The sequence below is a fragment of the Electrona antarctica genome (genome assembly GCF_951216825.1).
Source record: "Electrona antarctica genome assembly, chromosome: 17".
In the NCBI taxonomy this organism is placed as follows: domain Eukaryota; kingdom Metazoa; phylum Chordata; class Actinopteri; order Myctophiformes; family Myctophidae; genus Electrona; species Electrona antarctica.
In genome coordinates, this window is record NC_136798.1 from 37,480,976 (window position 1) to 37,501,312 (window position 20,337).

The 20,337-nt window shown below is 42.7% G+C and overlaps 2 protein-coding genes across 3 annotated transcripts in view; both read left to right on the forward strand.

Annotated features, from left to right (window-relative positions):
* Positions 1 to 8,225, forward strand: part of rnf217 (ring finger protein 217) — a 28,585-nt gene extending 20,360 nt beyond the window's left edge. Inside the window, exons 7-9 of the mRNA XM_079526843.1 lie at positions 367 to 470; positions 2,306 to 2,377; positions 4,787 to 8,225. Of these exons, the coding sequence (XP_079382969.1) occupies positions 367 to 470; positions 2,306 to 2,377; positions 4,787 to 4,869 (259 nt within the window). The 3' untranslated portion in view covers positions 4,870 to 8,225. The remainder of the gene's footprint in view (positions 1 to 366; positions 471 to 2,305; positions 2,378 to 4,786) is intronic.
* A 5,486-nt stretch (positions 8,226 to 13,711) lies between these two features.
* tpd52l1 (tpd52 like 1) overlaps positions 13,712 to 20,337 on the forward strand; it is a 49,675-nt gene continuing 43,049 nt past the window's right edge. For both annotated transcript variants that reach the window (XM_079526804.1, XM_079526805.1), the window contains exon 1: positions 13,712 to 13,826. In XM_079526804.1, coding sequence (XP_079382930.1) covers positions 13,805 to 13,826 — 22 coding nt within the window. In that variant the 5' untranslated portion in view covers positions 13,712 to 13,804. The remainder of the gene's footprint in view (positions 13,827 to 20,337) is intronic.

Sequence of the window (20,337 nt, forward strand, 5' to 3'; positions counted from 1 at the left end):
TCTCTGTTTTTGGCTTGGGACCCCTGGAAATGCTTTGGCCATGTCTCGTGACCCCCACCCTGCCCCCTTCCCCACCCCCAATACAAACTGAAAATATATCATAAATGAATACTGAAACCAGATATAATCATTATGGAAAGTTTAAGCATGTACTATGTAAACTCTTCATTTCCATTTTCCAGACATTCAGTTGCAAAAAAAAACCCTTTTTTTTTGGAAAAATAATTTGGGGACACCCCCAAAATAATTTGGCGACCCCCCCACTAGGGGTCGCAACCCATGGGTTGAGAACCCCTGTCCTAAAGGTCCGATTTGCTTCTGAATCCGTTTGTCTCTCCCTCTGTTTTCTCCGTCTTCTGTCTCCAGGTTTTTTGGAGATCACACATCCAATCTCAGCGTGTTTGGCTGCAAGTATCGCTACCTACCAGATAAACCTCACCTGAGACGGCTGGTTAGAGGCTCTGTCTGTGGTGAGTGGGTGTGTGTGTGTGCGTGTGTGCGCGTGCGTGTGTATACATGCATGTGATTGGCAGAGCCATTGAAAGAGAGTTGTGCCATTGAGGGGGCAGAAAACAGCGCTCGAGCGCTGTTCATGCAGCCCTGGAGTGTGACGAGCTGGAGTTTGAAATACATACATACAATGAGGGCGGCGCAAATATCAGCAATTTTAGGCATGTACGCAAAATTGCGGGTGCAGTACTTAGTTTAGACAGTTTTTCACTTAGACTAGTCATTGGTTAGACCAGTCACAACTAGTACAACCTATCTCAAACCCTCACCCTAAACCTAACCTCCCACGGGGCAGCACGGGTGCAGTACTTAGTTTAGAGTAGACAGTACTTGGTTTAGACTAGTCATTGGTTAGAGTCATTAGTCCTACAACTACAACCTATCTCAAACCCTAACCCTAACCTCCCACGGGGCAGCACACCTAAACCTAACCTTAACCCATGTCTAACCAATGACTAGTCTAAACTAAGTATGCACCCCAAGTAGGGTACAGTGACACCATAAGGGGGCGGCGGTTGCTCAGGGGTAGTGGCTGGATGGTAACCGCAAGGTTGCCAGTGTCGAAGTGTCCTTGAGCAAGACTCTGAACCCCTAATTGCTCCTGATGTGCTGGTTGGTGCCTTGCATGGTTTCTTCCGCCATCGGTGTATGAATGGGTGAATGTAATGCACAATCTATGTAAAGCGCCTTGGATAAAGGCGTTATATAAATGCACTATTTACCATTTACCATAAGTCTATTGTACTATTACTAAAAAACTATCTGAATGAAATGGATTTAAGATCATTAAAATGGTGCATTTATATAGCGCCTTTATCCAAGGCGCTTTACATAGATTCACACACACACACATTCATACACCGATGGCGGCGGAAACCATGCAAGGCACCGACCTGCACATCAGGAGCAAAATGGGATCAGTGTCTTGCTCAAGGACACTTCGACACTAACTCTGTTTTCGAACCGGCAACCTTGCGGTTACCATCCGGCCACTATACCCCTGAACCACCGCCGCCCCGCATTAATGCTGGGCTGTTGCCTGAGTCCAGTGCATTCTGCCAACTTTCGGTCCAGGTCTTTGTCGCCTAGCACTTGGCCAATAGAAGTCTATGTAGAAGAGCCGCCATTGGACTGGCCCCATGAAGTGAACGGAGTTGTCACAACTCTCTCATCTATACGGCGCTGGTGATGGGTATCTGTACCTGAGGCTGTGGTATCACTCTGAATTTTGGATCATATTTTAGCCCCACTAGCAGCAGGGCTCTTAGACCTGATTGATTTATAGCAGATCTGCAAGCTCACAACGCCTCGCTTCACACAGCGTTGTGAGCTTGTAGATCGTCTATTTTCACTACTTCTTAAACCTTTGTATTCTAATTCATGAAATTTGTTTGATTTCTTCATGAAATTACTGGGAAAAAAATTGAATTTTGTTTTTAATCCATGAAAATGTTTTTCTTTTTTGGGGATTCTTTTTTAAATTTGTTTTGAATTTTTAAATATAATTTCAATATCAAATATCTAAATATTTAATCGAGCAACTAAATAACTGTCTGGAGTGTTCACATAAGCCTGAGTAGATGATAAAATGATTTTTTTTCCAAAGGGAAATAACCCTTTAATGGGTTGATGAAGTTGTCCATTTTATCAGGGAGATATTGATTTGTGTGTGTGTGTGTGTGTGTGTGTGTGTCTGTGTGTCTGTGTGTCTGTGTGTCTGTGTGTCTGTGTCTGTGTGTCTGTGTGTGTGTGTGTGTGTGTGTGTGTGTGTGTGCGTGCGTGCGTGCGCGCGCAGTCAGTAAATTGGTTATAGCTCCTGTGGTCATCGTGCTGGTCGTGGTGCTGGGAGCTCTCTCATTAGTGATAGGTAAGTACACACACACACACACAGCTGTTGTGGCGCGTGACATCGTACCCGGATGTTATGCGGGAACACCTATTGAGTGGCAAAAAAACCCATCCTGGCGGCCCATACATCTAAACATCTGAATGTACTTTTAACTCACTCGGTGCCGAAAACGTGTTTTGACATCTTCTGGTCCAAAGGCGCTCGTCGCCGAGATTGGGTTTTTGACGTATTTTTTAATATAAATTGATTTTCGGTTCACAACTGTGTTCTCAACGCGCTCGTAGCGGTCCGGTTCAGGTGCCATGGAAAAATAAATAATAATTCTGCTGACTTAGGCTGTCCGAGAACGTTGTTTTTAGGATCGTAATCGTGTGGTTTGGGCTTAATGGTTGCAACTGCAAGGAGTTGCGTGGCAAATAATTGGTGTGGTTTCGGCCTTAACGCTGTCAGAGTTGAATATAGTGTGTACCAGAGCCATAGAGTATAGACAGAGTTTCGACATCGAGGGGGCAGAAAACAGCCCGGCCACGTGGTTCATGTACTCTCGCGAGCCCATAGACTCCAATGCATTCCGTAAACTTCCGGTGTCCCTATTCGCCAATAGAAGTCTCTTATGTAGAAGAACCGCCATTGGACTGGCCCCATGAAGTGAACGGAGTTGTCGTAACTCTGTCTTACTCCATGGCTCTGGTGTGTATACCAGGAAGGAAGCTTACGACTGGAACCTGGCTCACTGGCGGGAACAGCATGGGTTGCCTGGTAACCGTATGGGTTTACTGTCAACATGCTATCTCAGGACGGTGGAAGTGTTTTACATAAAACACTGGTTCTGGCCGCCAGATACATAAGAACTCTTTGTTCTGAGTGAATGTTTTTCACTTTCACTTCTACTCCAAATGCAAATATTGTACTTTTACTCCACTACATGTATTTGAAAACTTTAGTTACTAGTTACTTTTTCAGTTTGATTATTATTGTTATTACAAAATATATATTAACCACTTCAACCCTATATACATTTCGTCCATTTGAAAATAGCCGATCTACAAGCTCTCAATGCGTCACGATTGCGATGCAATTGTGAGCTTGTAGATCGGCTATTTTCAAACTATTTTTATACACTTGAAATTTTGAAATGGGACATTCTGCATAATGAGTACTTTTACTTTTGGTACTTTAAGTACATTCTGATAACAAAACGTTTGTACTTTTGCTCAAGTACATTTTGAATTCTGGACTTTTACTTGTACTCTACATTGCAGTATTGATTGATACTTTGACTTACTGTAAGTAAAACATTTGGGTACGCCACCACTGGTTTTACATAAAACACTCATAACCGGCCGACAGATACATGAGAGCTCTTTGTTCTCTATCTAGGCGTGAGCGACGCAGTTCACATACAGTTGGGTGCCACCGATATTGTCCCTTATCATTTGACCCATTTAGGCCTGACCTCAACATTAAAAAAAATCCTTCTAAATCCTCCAGTTTTCTGAAATAAATATTTTCTCGATTTTTCAAAAATAGCAGACCTACAAGCTCGTAGCGCGCCACTCGGTGGCGCGCTATGAGCTTGTAGATCTGCTATTTTTCAATAGCTAAATTATAACATAATGTTTAAAACACCAAAAGGGGTTTTGCGCAGATCACGCAAACCTCAGCAAAAAGAAAAGGACAATATCGATGGCCTCCAACTGTACGTACAATGCATCTTCCTCAGTGACAAACTCAAAGAGTGTCTCTGTCTGTCTATGTCGAGCTCACAACGCAATCGCCATGTGAGCTTTCATGAAGTATGAAAAAAGGCGCTTAAAGTGGTGAATTCAGTGCCATGTATTTACTTGTCATTTGAAAGCTAAAAGATGCATGCTGCGTCAACACTGGCAGCTACGTGAAAATGACAATATGCGTTTGTTTCTGCTGCAAAAGCTACAAGGACATTGAGCTGGCTTCAACTTCAGCTACACTGTGCATATTTGTACCTTTGTATCTTTGTAGCTGCTTATTAAGTCATTCAGAACATTGACTAGAAAAGTGTGAACGTGGGACACAATTGTCACATCGGAAATGCATAATGGACACGATGGCATTTGTTGACTTGACGTCAATTCTGTGAGTTAAATTTGGCGAGGGAAGACTGTCACTACATAAAAAAATTGAAAATATACCCTGACAGAACTCAATTCGAGAATATTGTACTTTAATCATTCTGTTAGATTAGTCCTCATGATGTATATACTTTTAACCCCCTTTTCGTTTTTTTTAAAACATGGGATTTTGTGATGACACACAATTGAATATTTATTTTGAATAGTCTCCCTCTCTCTCTCTCTCTCTCCCTCTCTCCTCTCTCTCTCTCTCTCTCCCTCTCTCCCTCTCTCCCTCTCTCTCTCTCTCTCTCTCTCTCTCCCCCCCTTTCTCCAGGACTGCTAGTATTTCCTGTGTACTATGTGTGTAAACGGAGGAGGAAGCAGCAACAGTCTCAGGGTTCTGGACGCTGGATCTGAAGCAAACCCCCCCCATGCCTCCGACGCACCCGCCAAAAACCTTTGCACGTTTCCACACACACACATGCGCACGCACGCACGCACGCACACACGCACACACACACACAATCGGACGGCAACAGACTGTAGCTTTTTAAATAACCTTTACGGTTATATAAACTGAGGGATTTTCTCCTCCTGTCTCTCTCTCTCTCTCTGTCTTTTCTCTGTTATTGTCAACTTCACACTCCAACCCTCCCCATCCCCAAATCCGTCCCATCATCCTCTCACACTGAGCCGAGGGGACGACTCTCTTGCGGCTGTAGCGTTTAGCACCTAGCCTAGCGTGGCAAACGAAACGCAGGCGGGCGGGGGAGAGGGAAATGACAAGGCGAAGCTGACTCACTCACGCACGCGCGAGCACACACACAGGCTGATTACTGTGACTCTGCAAGTGCGTGCTTGCACACACACACACACACACACACACACACACACGCTAGTTACATCATCATCATTAAAGGGCACACGCATCAGCCTGTTTGTGGGTCCTATCTTGTCACTCTTCAGAGAATAAGGGAACAGGGTTATTTTGAGCGCTGTGTCCTCTGCATCCTACCTATCAGGAGCAGTCGGGGCTCAAGTGTCTTGCTCATGGGCACTTTGACGCACAGACCGCAGGGTTGAACCGGGGACCTTCTGGTTCTCAGATGGCCCCTCTACCCACTCAAAACGGCTGATATGCAAGCTCACAACGTGGCGCGTGTGCTGTATTAAGCATTACTTTGATGAGACTTTATTCAGCAAAAGCTGGATTATGTTTGTCCGACACATTGGCCTGGATTAGATCATTAGATAGATGGCGAGCTAGCCCTTTTTTTCCATTAAATGGTGTTTAACATATTAATAGTTAAAGGATTGAAGAACTACTTCACTTTTACCCGTACATTTTTAAAAGCCGTCGATGCATTAAATTGAACAACACCAGTGCAGAGTTTCTGCAGCATATACTCTTAACCCATCTAGGCCTGACCTCAAAAAAAATCTAAATCCTCCAGTTTTCTGAAATAAATATTTTCACGATTTTTCAAAAATAGCAGACCTACAAGCTCGATGAGCTTGTAGATCTGCTATTTTTGAACAGCTAAATTATAACATAATGTTTAAAACACCAAAAGGGGTTCCCGCCCCAAAATGGGTTAAGTAGAATGTGTGTTACCGATAGTTCAGCCTGTTCATAGAGTGACCTTTGCAGTGTTCCAACTCACAGTGACACACACGCGCGCACGCACGCACACACACGCACCTGGAGGGCTGCCAGGCAACAGGATTTTCTCGAGCATTATGAGTTATCGCCAAGCAACAGCCACACTTTGCTCTCTGTCCCTCTTCCCCTCTTGTCGTTCCTCACGTCGCTCTTCTCTCACTCTCTCATCCCTCTCTCCCTCAATCCATCCGTCTCTCTGTCTGTCCGTCCATCTATCCATCTACCAGTCCTGAGTCGTGCCACTGTACTCCTGCTGCTCGTACAAAAAAGCCTGACCGACGCTTATTTTGCGCCCCAGCGTTCCTACGAGCAGCACACGCCGCGTCGCGATCATGATGCGACACAAGAGTTCTTTCAGTGAGCCAACTACTCCGAACGTTAAGTCAAATGAACTACATGCCCTGAAAACCGACACTCGTGCCCGGCCGGCAGCAAAGGCGACCGCGGCATGCGTTGGCTGCAACGTTTCTGAGCCAGATGTGTGACTGTACGCCAAGGCGGTGGTCCTCACACTTTTCAGGCCGTGACGCCCCATCATATTTTAAATCTTTAAAATAAGATTGCGAGACACGTTACACAACTTTTTTTTTTTACTTCCGTGTGAATTTCTTCAAAATAAGAGCTTGCTCTCGAAAGAAATAAATCAACACTGAACTCTGTCATGACGTGTGGTTGACGAGACGGTTAGAGTTCAGATACATCCAAATGCTTGATTCCGAATCGGGTGCTGATCCACTGGAGCTTTCATTCTCGTTGGCAAACTATAAAACATCGTGGGGAAAAAAGACTGACTGACTTTCCGACCTGCTAGCCTGTGTTTTTCACGCCACGGCCAAAAACTTCTCTCTGTCTCAAGACTAAGCCCGCTCCAAGGACTTTGAGCGTTAAATGATAAATTGTGCTTTTATATAGTGCTTTTATCCAAACGCGCTTTGCAGATTGTGCATTACATTCACCCATTCATTCACACACACCAATGGAAACCATGCAAGGCACCAACCTGCACATCGGGAGGAATTTGGGGTTCAGAGTCTTGCTCACGGGACACTTCGACACTAACTCTGGGGGAGCCCACAGGGAACCTTGCGGTTCCCACCCAGCCACTCTACCGGCCACTCTACCCCTGAGCCACTGCCGCCCGTTCCGTGTACCTCGCCAGTTCCTCCAGTCCTCTTGCTTTGTTCGGTATATGACGGCTTCCAGTTTGACCGCCAGAGAGCCAGAGAGCATTCTGGGGGGTTTGGGTTTCATGGCTGCTGCTCCTTACGACTGTGTTTTACAGAATTTTGCTGTTAAATAAATACATAAGTAAATACATAGTGCGTGACTGCGCGTTTAGGAACCGACATTTAATTATGTATTTGTATGGGTATACCCGCCGGTACCCAGCATGTTTTAAATGGTTCCTGTGTGGAACCGAATTTACGGGACCCATCCCTTCTTATGAATCGGTAGTGCTCACACCGAAGAGAACTGGAATTACATTCAAGGTCTCTGCAGCAGAACACTGATTCATGGTGTATTGTTACTGGCTGATGGCGGCAGCGGCCATAAAGAAATAATAATATTTGAACTGCCCCCCCCCCCCCCACCCTGACAAGCACTTGGAAATAATTGTAGGAGTTGAGGCATTATCATTACATTTAGTTTGTGCAAAAATGGCCCATCTGCACGCTTGTAGATCGGCCATTTTCTCTATTCATTGTACGACGTCGTATAATCGAGATCAAGTGGTTGACAACATATCACAAAAGTGCCAATTCGCGAGACAATTTGAAACGTCACAGTGGCTCGTCTTCCGGGTGCATGAATTAAGGGGACGTTTTGTGTCGCTAGGCCATCGTGGCAGTCAGACACAAACCCGATCTCGCTTCAGTCGCTTGACATGCGTGGTCAAACAATAGAGGGTATGCGCGTATCATCATCATACCTGGAAGTTATGCGGGAACACCTGAGTGGCAAAAAACTATTTTTCTGGCCTTGACAGCCCATACATCCAAACAGAAAAGTCCTATCTGATTGCATTAAACAACATTAAACAATGTTAAACTCACTTTTCCTGTTGCTTTGCCACTCGATGTGCCATTCACTTTAAGCATGCGCATACCCTCTATAGGCGGTTAAATAAATACATTTAGTTTAATTGTGATCTTTGCCCTGTACTGGTCACGGCCCCTCCTGTTTTTTTTTTTAATGTTTTTTTTGTGGCTTTCGCCTTTATTTTATATTTTTTATGGAGGGACAGACAGTAGGCTGACAGGAAATGGGGAGAGAGATGGGGGGAAGACATGCAGTAAAGGCTGTCGGGATCGGGAGTCGAACCCGCAGCACACTGCCAGACTGGATTACCAGCCAAGGTGCCTGGACCACTGAGCCATGGCCCAGGCCACGGCCCCTCCTGTTAATCATCTCCTAGCATGGGATGCAAGACGGGTATGTCCTTGTTCCAGTGTGTCGTGCTGCTAAATGCATACTGTTGGATCAGTGGTGCTCAGACTTTTTCCATGTCAAGCACCCCCAAAGTTCTATGTATTCGGCCGCCAACCCCCATCTGAAAATGTTTTGTACATTCCCCCATGAATATATATTTCAGTTAAAAAAACGTTTGCTGTGAACGAATATATATTCCAAAGACAAAATAGCTAAAAGTATAAAATAATTGAAAGTGGTTAAAAGCTAAAGTGACATACAGTTGGAGGCCATCTACAAGCTCATAGCGCGCCACCGAGTGGTGCGCTACGAGCTTGTAGGTCTGCTATTTTTGAAAAATCGTGAAAATAGAAATAGAAAACTGGAGGATTTAGAAGGATTTTTTTAAATTTTGAGGTCAGGCCTAAATGGGTCAAATGATAAGGGACAATATCGGTGGCACCCAACTGTAGATGCGTTCCAGGTGAGTTTGTTGAATCATTACTGTATACTGAGTTGCTAAACCTTGAGTGTCTGACACGTGTTGATGGCAACGCTAGACTTTGCCGGAAAGCGAAGCGAGGCAACACCGTACGTACACTAAATCGGTGGTTCTCAACCTTGTCAGGTTGAGAACCCCCCCCCCCCCCCCCCATAATCATATTTTGAACTAGTGACCCCGGCCCCGGCCACCAATACGCTAAACCAAACTTCTCTTGTCAACAACACATATTATACCAGGTTGGTTCAGTGTTCAGTGTTTTTTTTTTTTTTTGTCAATTTCTAGGGAGTATCAGCTGGCTGATAAACTCCAGCCATGTCAATGCTGTTGCCATGAAGATGTTGCCATATAATAATAACAATGATGATGATGATGATGATGATAATGTTCTGGTGCCTTTAAATATCCACACTGACTGCATCCTGTTGTGGTCCAGGAAGTGGTGGTGGAAGAAGTACTCACATTTTAAGTAGCAATACTGCAATGTAAAAAAATACAATACTTTGTTACAAGTGAAAGTCCAGAAGTCAAAATTGACTTGAGTAAAAGTATTGGCATTAAAATGTACTTAAAGTACAGAAAGTTTTTTTTTTTTTTTTTAAGTACTCATTGTGCAGAATCAATGTCCCATTTCACAAGTTTTCAAAATGTATAACAATCCTTTGAAAATAGCAGATCTAAACGGCTATTTTGTTTCTATACTGTTTCTATCTCAAATGCGAGTGACAAGCTCCCCAAAACAGTTTGGTGCAAAAACATCACCTTAGAAACGGACTAAGAACTCAAAACGCGATATTGGCAGATTTTCCTAGAAGTTATTCATGGGGGGGGGGGGAGTTATGATTTGCTTATGGGTATTAGTCACAAAACCCTGATTAGTAGTGCCGTGCGTCCAAAATGGCTGAGCTGCAAGCTCACCATCTTTTAGATCTGCTATGTTTGGAGGATTCTGGACTGAGCATGAGAGAACAATTTTGCAGACTCGATCTGGACCTGTTACCCTAATACATAAAATGTCTTATGTACATTATACTGCTAACTATACTGTACCTGCACCTGTTTGATTTGGAACTATTGCCAACAAGTGTGTAGTAGGCTATTCACTCCAGTCAGTCCCAATTGAATGTATGCAGTTGAGTTGCATTGTCAGTTAACACAGTGGTTTCAACCCTTTTCATATCAAGGCCCATTATTTATTCGCCATTTGAGCCACGGACCCGGCCATTTGATGAGATTTAGCCTCTCGGATCCAAAACTAAAGGATATTTTGTTATCCTTGGATATGATTTTGTCCACAATTCCATGCTGTATATATGGCTGTGCCATAGGAGAGACAACAGGCAAACGATCAAAATACTGTTTTTACTGTACGTTCTCTAATCGTGTAGACTTCTTGTAAATGAATGAAGTAATGCAGATGTTTAACAAAAAAAATGTACTCTTGAGTTTAAAATGAAACCAAATGGACCTGTAAGAGTTAAAGATCTATAAGAGTCCATTTGGTTTAAATACCTATAGTATAGACCAATTTGTTTTCATTATAAACTTTGAAAAGTTAAAGATCAACTCTCCATTTAGCTGGGGACCACCTGGAACCCCCCTCTAGGACCACTGGTGGACCAAGGACCTCTGGTTGAGAACCACTGAGTTAACACAAGAGTAGTTTGTGTTCGGGGAAACTCGACTTGTCCTTTTTTGTAGGCTATAGTTGAAGGCTAAACCTATAATGTCAGAGAATGATACTTGTAACATAATTTAGAATATCAGCTATATTCCAAATACTCTTTTTACTAGCTAGCTTTGCACAACTTAAAGGGTCATGTTATGTTTGGCCTATACCAACTTCGGTCTATCCTTTAGAAACACATGCCAAACGGAGGTTAAGAAATTGAAGATATTTTTTTTTTTTCTCTTTTTTTTTCTCTGAGAAACCTGAACGCTTGTAGTTCTGTACTTCTGTGGTGTATTTATTTATCGCAAGTGGTGGTTGAGCCACGACTAATAGGCAAACAATCAGAAGTGACAATCATGCAGGCCTACCCATAGCCTACTAAAAGGCTGCATTACGGCGACTAGAGCTCTCAACAGGCCTGAAAAGTAAGGTCCGGCCCTAACTGGTGCCTAACTGGTCCGGCCCGAGGACCGGCCCTGCTCGACTAATTAGCATACATATTAGGCCCGTCGGTTCGGGTTTGGGCAGGATTTGTGAACTCTGTCACAGAGTAAAAGTCAAAACGCCAGTCAGCAACATCTTCGAACAGAATTATTTTTATTATTGAAAAAATAATATATATAGCCTATATTTCTTTCTCATGGAGCCAGAGGCCCGGCTAATTAGCATACATTGTAGGCCCGTCGGTTCGGGTTTGGGCAGGATTTGAGAACTCTGTCACAGAGTAAAAGTCAAACGCCAGTCAGCAACATCTTCGAACAGAATTATTTGTATTATTGAGAAAATAATATATATAGCCTATATTGTTTTTTCATGGAGCCAGAGGCCCGGCTAATTAGCATACATTTTAGGCCCAGACCGGGCCGAAAACGTCGGGCCGGGTTGGGTTTGGGCATAATTTGAGAACTCTAATCACAACATTCTTTCTAACTCACTAAAATCCTGAGTGTTAATTTAACTCTGAGAGTGCACAGAATGGAACCAAAGGGAACTGTATTACGGTCCATTTTGTACACTCCCTGAGTTCGTTTTTTTTCTTTTGCTGGACTGTTGGGTCCATATGTCCATATCGGTAGAACACATCCTGATATGAAACTAAACTTGTTGTCACAGATACACTACAGCTGACTGTAGCACTGTTTTGGTGTGCGACCGATGCTCTTAACAAAACACTGTTTTCTTCTGGAGGATTGGTCGATTGATTGATGGAGAATAAAGTTCAACTGGATCAGAAACGTGTGTTTTTGTGTTGACCCAGGCCTCTGATATAAAACATTTGTACATGTTCTGTTGTCGTGTTTTTGGTTTGTTTTCTTTTTTCTTTTATTTGCTAGATCTTCTGCTGGTTGACTGGCCTGGCTTGTTATTGTGAATGCCAGGTTACTGGAATGGATTGAAGATGTATGTATCCTTGGAAAATGGTCAGAAATAGTATGGGTATGATTTGAACAGACTAATATTAAACATGCACAGTAGCCTACATCATTATCAGACATACATTTACCCTTAAAGGGACATTTCACCGCTGGAAGAAACTAGTCACTCAATGTTAATAGTATTTATAGTAGATATACAGCAACACAGTTTGAAATTTGCACCATATGGCCAGACAAATGATGAAGTCTGTGTGTTTGACTAGACTGGGCAGCATTCCTTTTCAGGTTTATGTTCCGGCCGGGAGCGGATTATATCGTTATGTCATTGTTTTGTAGTCCTCATGCAGGAACCATCAATCGGGAACTTCCTTTCCCTCAAAACAATTTTTCCCAATAAAGGCCACAGGCTACGACTGAACGCGTCATGCTTTTGTTTTATTGTTATTCTTCCGGTTTTAGGGAACCTGATGACTACAAAACAATGACTACAACATGGCGTAACGATATCCGCTGCAGACTGTTTCACACGGCAATTTTGTAACACAGACCAGGCTTTCCTCCGAGGTGGAAAACCTGGTGACGCGAGGTTAGGGTTTGACTGGATTGTTGAATTCCTACAATGCCCATAATGCTTTAGTGCACTTCCCCTCCTTGTGGAGAGGGGGGAGGCTGCATGGAGGTGTGACTTTGTAGTCCAGGAAGAAGTGAGACCACATTTTCATGACAGGTTTTTTGTCATGAACATGGCGTCATGACTAAAATATCTAAACACACATTACAAACCCCAGGAAAGTGTTTCTTGTGTCCTAAACATCATTAAAATAAGCTCTGGTTGCAAAAGGGGTGAAGTGGCCCTTTAAACTTTTAATATAGCCTATGTCTATCCACAGATTTTGTAGCAATATACCTTTTATGCCTTAAATGTGGAAAAAAAAGTATTTAGAGAACAATTTATAAATCACAAAAAATTAAATATAAATTAATGACTTGAATCAAGTGACATTGGTTATGCCTACAGGCCTGTCTACGTCATTGTTAATTTAACTCAGACATTGTACAAATGTCACCAAACGGACCCTCAAATTGGTTACACTTTCAGGTTGTTGCAAACATGGAGAAATTAACACATTTCAGTCAAAACTGTCATCATAATCACCATCAGGTGAGTTGACAGTCAGACAGCTTGGCTGCACTATATAACTCTGTAATTGCACATTTTGTAATTCGGTTACATTTGTGCAATTCCAGAGTTACAAACGGTGATAAAAACAAAGCAGCTTTTCATTTAGTAGTTTTTACACTTACACGTTTTAGCCACTAGATGTCAGACACAGACCCAACACACATTAATGCCATGGTCGTTCTATTGAACTGATCAAATCAAAGGATTAGTTGTGTGTTTTTGTCATCATCATGATGATACATGTTTAACAGTTATGCAGACTAGTCACACGGATTACATGTGTTGTTAAAACACATGTAATAGTGTATGAACCAAAACCACTTCCATATGTCAGTCAGGGAATTAAACGGACGCTTGTGTAATTAAAGCCATGTTTTACTTAGCCCCGCCTGCGGGGTTGGTCCGGTGGTGTGACAGTCTGCCCGGCGCGTGACATCCAGACGGTAAACACACACAACACACACACACACACGGCCAGGCTGCATGCGCGTGCGGTTGGTACCGACGAGCCGAACAATCTTTTTTAGGCTACCTGACGGGGGTTACTATGGAAACCAGGCAACAACAAGGTACCACCACCACGACACAATGTGTTTTGTTTTATTCTGTTTAGTATCTTTAAGTTTAAGCTATATTGTCTGCTCGTAAGTTGAAATTCAAAGTGCGCACGCCACTATAGTAGCAGATATGGCATCATATGGGATGTCCATAGATTTGTATATTTATATGTATTATACACTGTAGGCCTACAGTTCGTTTTTGCCATAATTATTTAATACATCGGCTCTCGAGCTTTTTGTTGGATAATGTGAGTTTATTAGACCTAATCAGACCTTGTATATCCAGTACCATCAATAGAGCGCTACTAAAATAAATGATGACCTTTCACTTTTTGTTTTTGTTCCTATTTTGTTGAGACGACCAAATTCAAGCTGCTGCTGTAGTCTATTGTAACTTGTGGTAATAGTATAGGCTACTGTGGTCAATGCCATGGCTATTGCTTTTAACGGTACGGTGGGTTTTTTTTACACATTAATTCTGTTGAAAATAATGCCACATAATCTATCTCGGTCAGTGGGACTATATGACTATATAGGCTACCTATCTGGTTAAGAATAGGTTTAGCCAGATCAGTGGGTTCTTCTCAAAGTGTTTATTTTCAACTAACCACCACAGACCTGTATTAAAAGGGTCCATTTAGAACCCTCTTCCAGCCAAGGAACCCTGAATTGTACCCTACTTGTTGTGAAAGAACCACAAGCTAAATAAATGTATTTGAAGCACAGTTCCTGTGTGGATGTAGCGAGGGGGAAGTGTTCAGGGATGGCAGCCAGCTGTGTTGTGTTAACGTTAAGGCTATGTTATTGATTATTCAACAAGACAACATGGAGCTTCCAGATCAAGTTAAAGGCATGAGGCTGGATGGATAATGTTGCCTGTCTGTCTGTCTGTCTGTCTGTCTGTCATCAGTGGCAGGATGAACTAGAAGCAGTTCTGTGGTTTCTTGCCCCAAACAATAATTTCAGGAACCCCCAGGATGTAATGTAGTAGAGTGGTACAGTATATATCATTGGGGTTTCAACTCGGCATTCATGCAGATCTGTGTTGCTTCAACAGAGCTAACGAAGGGTCTTTAGAAGATAAACCGTTTTTAATGAGCCTGGGTCACAGTGTGAGACTAAATGTAACCATTGTTTACTAATCTTTAGTAACAGCTGGAAGAAGTGCTGTAAGCCTGCAGTTTCGTCGTTTTAGGGGCAAGGCCTTTGGCGTTGTCCATTTCTGAGGGGCACTATATAGCCCCTCCGATGCATGGCTTTCCAAAATGACGTGGCGGAAAAGTCTATGGACTTGTAATGTTTGTTTAGAGCTTAATTCAAAATAACCGATCGCCAGCCAAGTCTATGGACTGTAATGTTTGTTTAGAGCTTAATTCAAAATAACCGATCGCCAGCCAAGTCTATGGACTGTAATGTTTGTTTAGAGCTTAATTCAAAATAACTGATCGCCAGCCAAGTCTATGGACTGTAATGTTTGTTTAGAGCTTAATTCAAAATAACTGATCGCCAGCCAAGTCTATGGACTGTAATGTTTGTTTAGAGCTTAATTCAAAATAACTGATCGCCAGCCAAGTCTATGGACTGTAATGTTTGTTTAGAGCTTAATTCAAAATAACCGATCGCCAGCCAAGTCTATGGACTGTAATGTTTGTTTAGAGCTTAATTCAAAATAACTGATCGCCAGCCAAGTCTATGGACTGTAATGTTTGTTTAGAGCTTAATTCAAAATAACCGATCGCCAGCCAAGTCTATGGCCTGTAATGTTTGTTTAGGGCAGTACATGACAACGTAAGACATCACCTGGCTATAAGTACTGCCCTCGCTGCGCCCCTCACTTCACATGAGTGCGTGTTCTTTTATTTTTGTTTTAGGGCACAAAGGCCAAATGCCAGGGCAGGAAGGCCATATCACATGAAAGACGATGTTAGTGCATTGAAAGAATTCATTTAATTTAAGGGTCAAGGATGATTTTAGACTATCTGCAGTGAAATCAATAAATTATGGTATTTACAATCTGATTCATGCTCAGCCCTGCACCTGTTACCGGATTGGTTTAAGGGGAGTTAAGAATTCAGAATCTCAACAAAAGATCACTGTTGTCTACATGACAAGAAAGAGACACTGGTGTCTAGTACATGTATTGACAAGAAAGAGACTGGTGTCTACATATTGACAGAAAGAGACAGAGGAGAAAGTGGTACAGTCAGCAGGGGAATTTAGCCCATTTGTTGAGGGCCACAAGGCCAAACTGAGGGGCACCGACGTCCATTGCCTTTTTTTTGGCCTCCCTGAAATTCCTACCCTGGCTGCAGTGTTGTAGTTAAAGGACCACTTCACCACTTTTCAACATCTCTTCATATAATTGGTCCTCACTAATGTTCATGATAAAACACCACCATTTTGTCCTACTCAGTCTGTGTCTCATAGGAGAGCTTTGGGCAGTTTGGACACCCGTCCACCAGTGACATCATCATTAGGCAGATTTTCTTTTAAACAAGATTTGTTTTAAAATATATTTAGATTTGTATTATCATGAGAACGATGGCTTCAACTTTTGCATTGCAACTTTTCAGGAAAAGAAAGTCTGCCGTTTCTATTAGCTTGGATTCACCATCGATGATGTCACTGGTGGACGGGTTTCTGAACTGCCCACAGCCTTCCTATGAGACACAGACTGAGTAGGAAAAAATGGCATTTTATCATGAACATTAGTTAGGACCAATTATAGGAAGAGAAGTTGAAAAGTGGTGAAGTGGTCCTTTAATTCAGAGTCCTGATTTAGTGAGAACAGCGTTTAACGGTTATATAAAAAAAGATAAAGTTATATATGATTTGGTTATCAACATCTTATTAAAGCTATGGGTTACATCTCCAAAATGGCCCTCTGTTTGATACTTGACAGGAGGAGACATCTGGGTTCTTAGTTTCTTTACTCTAGAGCTAGAGGCGAGTATAAAAGACAAACTAACTCTGTGTGTAAATTAATTCACCCCGAGATGCACTGAAATTCATGAAGTCAAGTCTTAAGAGGGTTACTTCAGATCTTTGGACTTACAGCTGTACTTACTTAACATTTATATAGTGGTTGCAAAGGTATTAATTGATTGCCTGAGTCCCATGGTGGTCACATGGAACTATTTTTTGTGTCCAGTGTCACTAAGCCAGCAGCAGCACAAAACATAGTTCCGTGTGGCAGAGTGGTCAAACTTAGAAATGGGTCAACAATACAAATGACGCTATTTTTGACCGAATGACGGAAAACGTACGGTAATATTCACCAAAACCAGACAAACTCCCGCCATATGGGACTCAGGCAATCAATTAATACCTTTGCAACCACTATATTAATGGCAAGTATATTTCCTACAGCTTTAAGTCCAAACATCTGGACTAACCCTTTAAGACGAGCTAGTAACCACTCCCCAGCATCCATATTCTTGGGGGGGGACATTGATTGATTGATTGATTGATTGATTGATTGATTGATTGATTGATTGATTGATTGAAATTTGTATTCACAGTATGCAGAATGGGTACATTTCAAACGAAAGCACAAGCCAATACAAGAACTGTTACTGTGGACGGCACCATGATTATAGTACATTACGCTTGTTTACAACAGGGACCACCGTTTTCAATTCAATTCATCATTAGCCAAACATGAATAGCAGGTCTACATGCTCACAATCAATCCGTTGCATTGTGTGCTTGTACTGGTATAGATCTGCTGTTTTGGGGCGAGAGAGAGATTTGGTGTGGAAGGGGACAAGCAGTCCAAGTAGTGAACCAACTCACATCCACTTTACTAAGTTCTGCTAGAGGGTTTTAACCGGCCGTTCCCAAATATTTAGCCCGAGACCCAAAAGAGAAATTTGATATCTTCCCAGGATCCAAACTTGTGAGCTTGTAGATCTGCAATATTGTTCAGATTGTTCAAATCTGGGTAATCATTTGGAATTCATGAAAAAGTGTGACATTTTTGCAAAAATATCAAATATCAAATAAAAGGTATATTTACTCGCGGCCCATATAATACAAATGGGGTCCAGGACCCGGATATGGGTCCCGACTCCCGAGACACCCGACCCACTGTTTGGTCTAACCCATTTTGGCCTGACGCCGATTCTAAAATGCCTTCTAAATCCTGACCTAAGTTCACAGCAACAGGCCCAAAATGTTCAGGCAGCTTTGTACTCGCTGGATTGCTTTGAATATAGTCTGTGAATTGCTTGCATTAGAATGTACCTGCCGAAGGCATACAATGACGCATATAGGCTACCTGTGAATTGTGTAGAGCAGGGGTCCTCAATAGGCGGACCGCGGTCCACGACCGGACCGCGGACCACCTCTCTGTGGACCCTTTTTGTTTTTGTTTTAACTTGACAAAATAAAAGTGTTCTTTGTGCCTCAACACAATACCTCTCATTTGCTGTGAATCTTTGGAGGGGAATATTTGTGAAACTCTGCACCCCAGTATTGGTTGGTTGGGAGGGGATCCGATTTGTATAAGCTTGCCTTGGTGTGACTGTACTAAAACATATAGAGCCCCGCTCTCCGCTGGCCGCTGTGTGGCCCGCGCTGTGTGGCATGGGACCGGACCTTAGTCTTTTTCAAAAATGATTAGTGGACCTTCAGCATTTCTAGTTGAGGACCCCTGGTGTAGAGGACAACAGTGGGGTCAGACACCTGTTGCCATTCTCAGAATGTCAGGAGGATTGAGGCTTACAATGAGATTTTACTGTGCATGCGTGCAATGTCTATTTGCATATATATCTTTGTGTCTGTGTATTTAGTTGTCCATGCATTTTTGCAATCATGTATTGCCGAATGTAATTTACGAATGAAGGTGTCAGTGACAGAAAGAAAAGACATAAATATAGCTTTTAATGTGCTGCAGTCTGCAAGTGATATGTTTTGTTCAAATAAGTGTTACCGGTAAATAGCTCTATATCCTCATATTACTCATTGCTATATAGAGTGTTTGTTCAGTAACAGGAGACTCCATGTCTCTCCAGCTCTTTACTAAACAGACGGTCAGACAATACGTTTTCAGCTGAATTCACAGCTACATCGGAAAGTGTTAATTTAACTCTGAAAGTGTAAGAAGAGCACCCTTATGGATGAAAGTTTACAATGTCAGGGTTCAACTCTTTGGGTGCCAGGGGGTGGACACCAGTTTTTAAATAAATACTTTCTGAAATGTCTATGAGGAAAATGAACGGAGAATCATTTCCTGGTCCATGGTAGAGGGCGGGACTGCGACACTCTATAGCTGCGGTCAAACGAACGGTCTGTGGATGGAAAGTGTTTCAGAGGAATGCTGGACTTGAGGCGAGCTGTACGGGAAATGCAGTTGGACTCGGGTTTAGTATGGCAGTGGGTTGTCAACCTTTTTCTGGGTCAGGGCCCAGTTGAAAACCTTGAAAGTGTCACTGGTCTAGAGCAGAGTGGTACAGTAACAGAGTTGGACTCACGTTCAGTATAGTGTTATATATGGAAGGCCTATACCAGAGTTACTGGTATATTTGTTACTGTAGCAGAGTGGTACAGTAACAGAGTTGGACTCCAGGTTCAGAATCAGTATAGTGTTATATAGAGCAGAGTGGTACAGTAACAGAGTTGGACTCCAGGTTCAGAATCAGTATAGTGTTATATAGAGCAGAGTGGTACAGTAACAGAGTTGGGTTCAGGTTCAGTATAGTGTAGAGCAGAGTGGTACAGTAACAGAGTTGGACTCCAGGTTCAGAATCAGTATAGTGTTATATAGAGCAGAGTGGTACAGTAACAGAGTTGGACTCAGGTTCAGGTTCACTATAGTGTAGAGCAGAGTGGTACAGTAACAGAGTTGGTTCAGTATAGTGTAGAGCAGAGTGGTACAGTAACAGAGTTGGACTCAGGTTCAGTATAGTGTAGAGCAGAGTGGTACAGTAACAGAGTTGGACTCAGGTTCAGTATAGTGTAGAGCAGAGTGGTACAGTACCAGAGTTGGACTCAGGTTCAGTATAGTGTAGAGCAGAGTGGTACAGTACCAGAGTTGGACTCAGGTTCAGTATAGTGTAGAGCAGAGTGGTACAGTACCAGAGTTGGATTCAGGTTCAGTATAGTGTAGAGCAGAGTGGTACAGTACCAGAGTTGGATTCAGGTTCAGTATAGTGTAGAGCAGAGTGGTACAGTAACAGAGTTGGACTCAGGTTCAGTATAGTGTAGAGCAGAGTGGTACAGTACCAGAGTTGGACTCAGGTTCAGTATAGTGTAGAGCAGAGTGGTACAGTACCAGAGTTGGACTCAGGTTCAGTATAGTGTAGAGCAGAGTGGTACAGTAACAGAGTTGGACTCAGGTTCAGTACCAATGATTGGCAGCCATATGACCAACACCAGGCCTCTGATTTAACCTGAACACATGACCACTGAGCCCCACATGCACTAATGTCTGTCTTGTGACCTGAAATATTCCACCACAGCCACACACACACACACACACACACACACACACACACACACACACACACACACACACACA